We start from the raw sequence: 980 nt of genomic DNA, 5'->3' as shown, positions 1-980 counted from the left end.
CCGCCCGGTGCGGGCGCAGAACGACACGGAGCCCATCGTGCTGGAGGGCAAGTGCCTGGTGGTCTGCGACTCGAGCCCGTCGGCGGACGGCGCCGTCACCTCCTCGCTGGGCATCTCCGTGCGCTCCGGCAGCGCCAAGGTGGCCTTCTCCGCCACGCGGAGCACCAACCACGAGCCGTCCGAGATGAGCAACCGCACGATGACCATCTACTTCGACCAGGTCAGCGGCCCGCCAGCCACCGCTCCCGCCGCCTGGGAGGTCAGGGTGGGGGGTCGGGGGGTGCCTGGGCGCGCGGGCGAGGGCTTCGGTTCCAGACTCTTCCTTCCTGCCTCCCCGGCCCTGCCCTTCCCTTCCCCGCCTCGCGTTTTCCAGTACGCTTCCCTTTTGCACACTGTGGCTCCCGTCAGCTCAGCTGGCGCTCGGAACTCTGACAGCCCCATAAAGCTAAGAGATCTGAACTGTATTTCCCAAAAGGAAACTTCACGCTTTACTTTTCGCTGGGGTGGGGGCTGCCGTTTGTGGCGGGCAGGCTTCAGTCACCCAGGTGGCCAATGTAGGGACTGAGCGGGTTTAAACTTCTCCACGCTGCAGAAAGGGGGTCCTCTGGGGTCTCAGCCGGTGCTCGGAAAAGATGCACTGATTGCCTGTTTTGGAAGGGACTGGGGAGAGAGTGTTCATCTGCAAAGAAGAATAAGTGGCCAAGAGTGAGGGAAAAATCACAGAATGGTTATGTAAATACGAAACAAAATAAAGAGTGTGGTTATAGAAACGCAGAATGTAGTGAAAACCGTATACTCAGCATAGCACACGAATGCAGTATGTACAATATATTAATACACAGTGTGGTTATATTACAAACAAAAACAGAAGCAAAGATGGATGACTTTCTTTGCCAGAACCCAAGTAACTTGTCCTGTCTGGGTCAAAGCTAGAGGGTCAGTGACACACTCTCCTTTGGCAATCCCTCCTCTTCGTCATT

General features: G+C 56.6%; 1 protein-coding gene across 1 annotated transcript in view; it reads left to right on the top strand.

The window, feature by feature from the left end:
• CBLN2 (cerebellin 2 precursor) overlaps positions 1-980 on the top strand; it is a 5879-nt gene that overhangs the window by 2277 nt on the left and 2622 nt on the right. The window contains exon 3 of the mRNA XM_015590782.1: positions 3-220. Coding sequence (XP_015446268.1) covers positions 3-220 — 218 coding nt within the window. The remainder of the gene's footprint in view (positions 1-2; positions 221-980) is intronic.

Source organism: Pteropus alecto, unplaced genomic scaffold (genome assembly GCF_000325575.1).
Source record: "Pteropus alecto unplaced genomic scaffold, ASM32557v1 scaffold14, whole genome shotgun sequence".
Lineage (NCBI taxonomy): Eukaryota > Metazoa > Chordata > Mammalia > Chiroptera > Pteropodidae > Pteropus > Pteropus alecto.
Note: the sequence above shows the minus strand (reverse complement) of the source record. Positions and strands in the feature narration are given on the sequence as shown.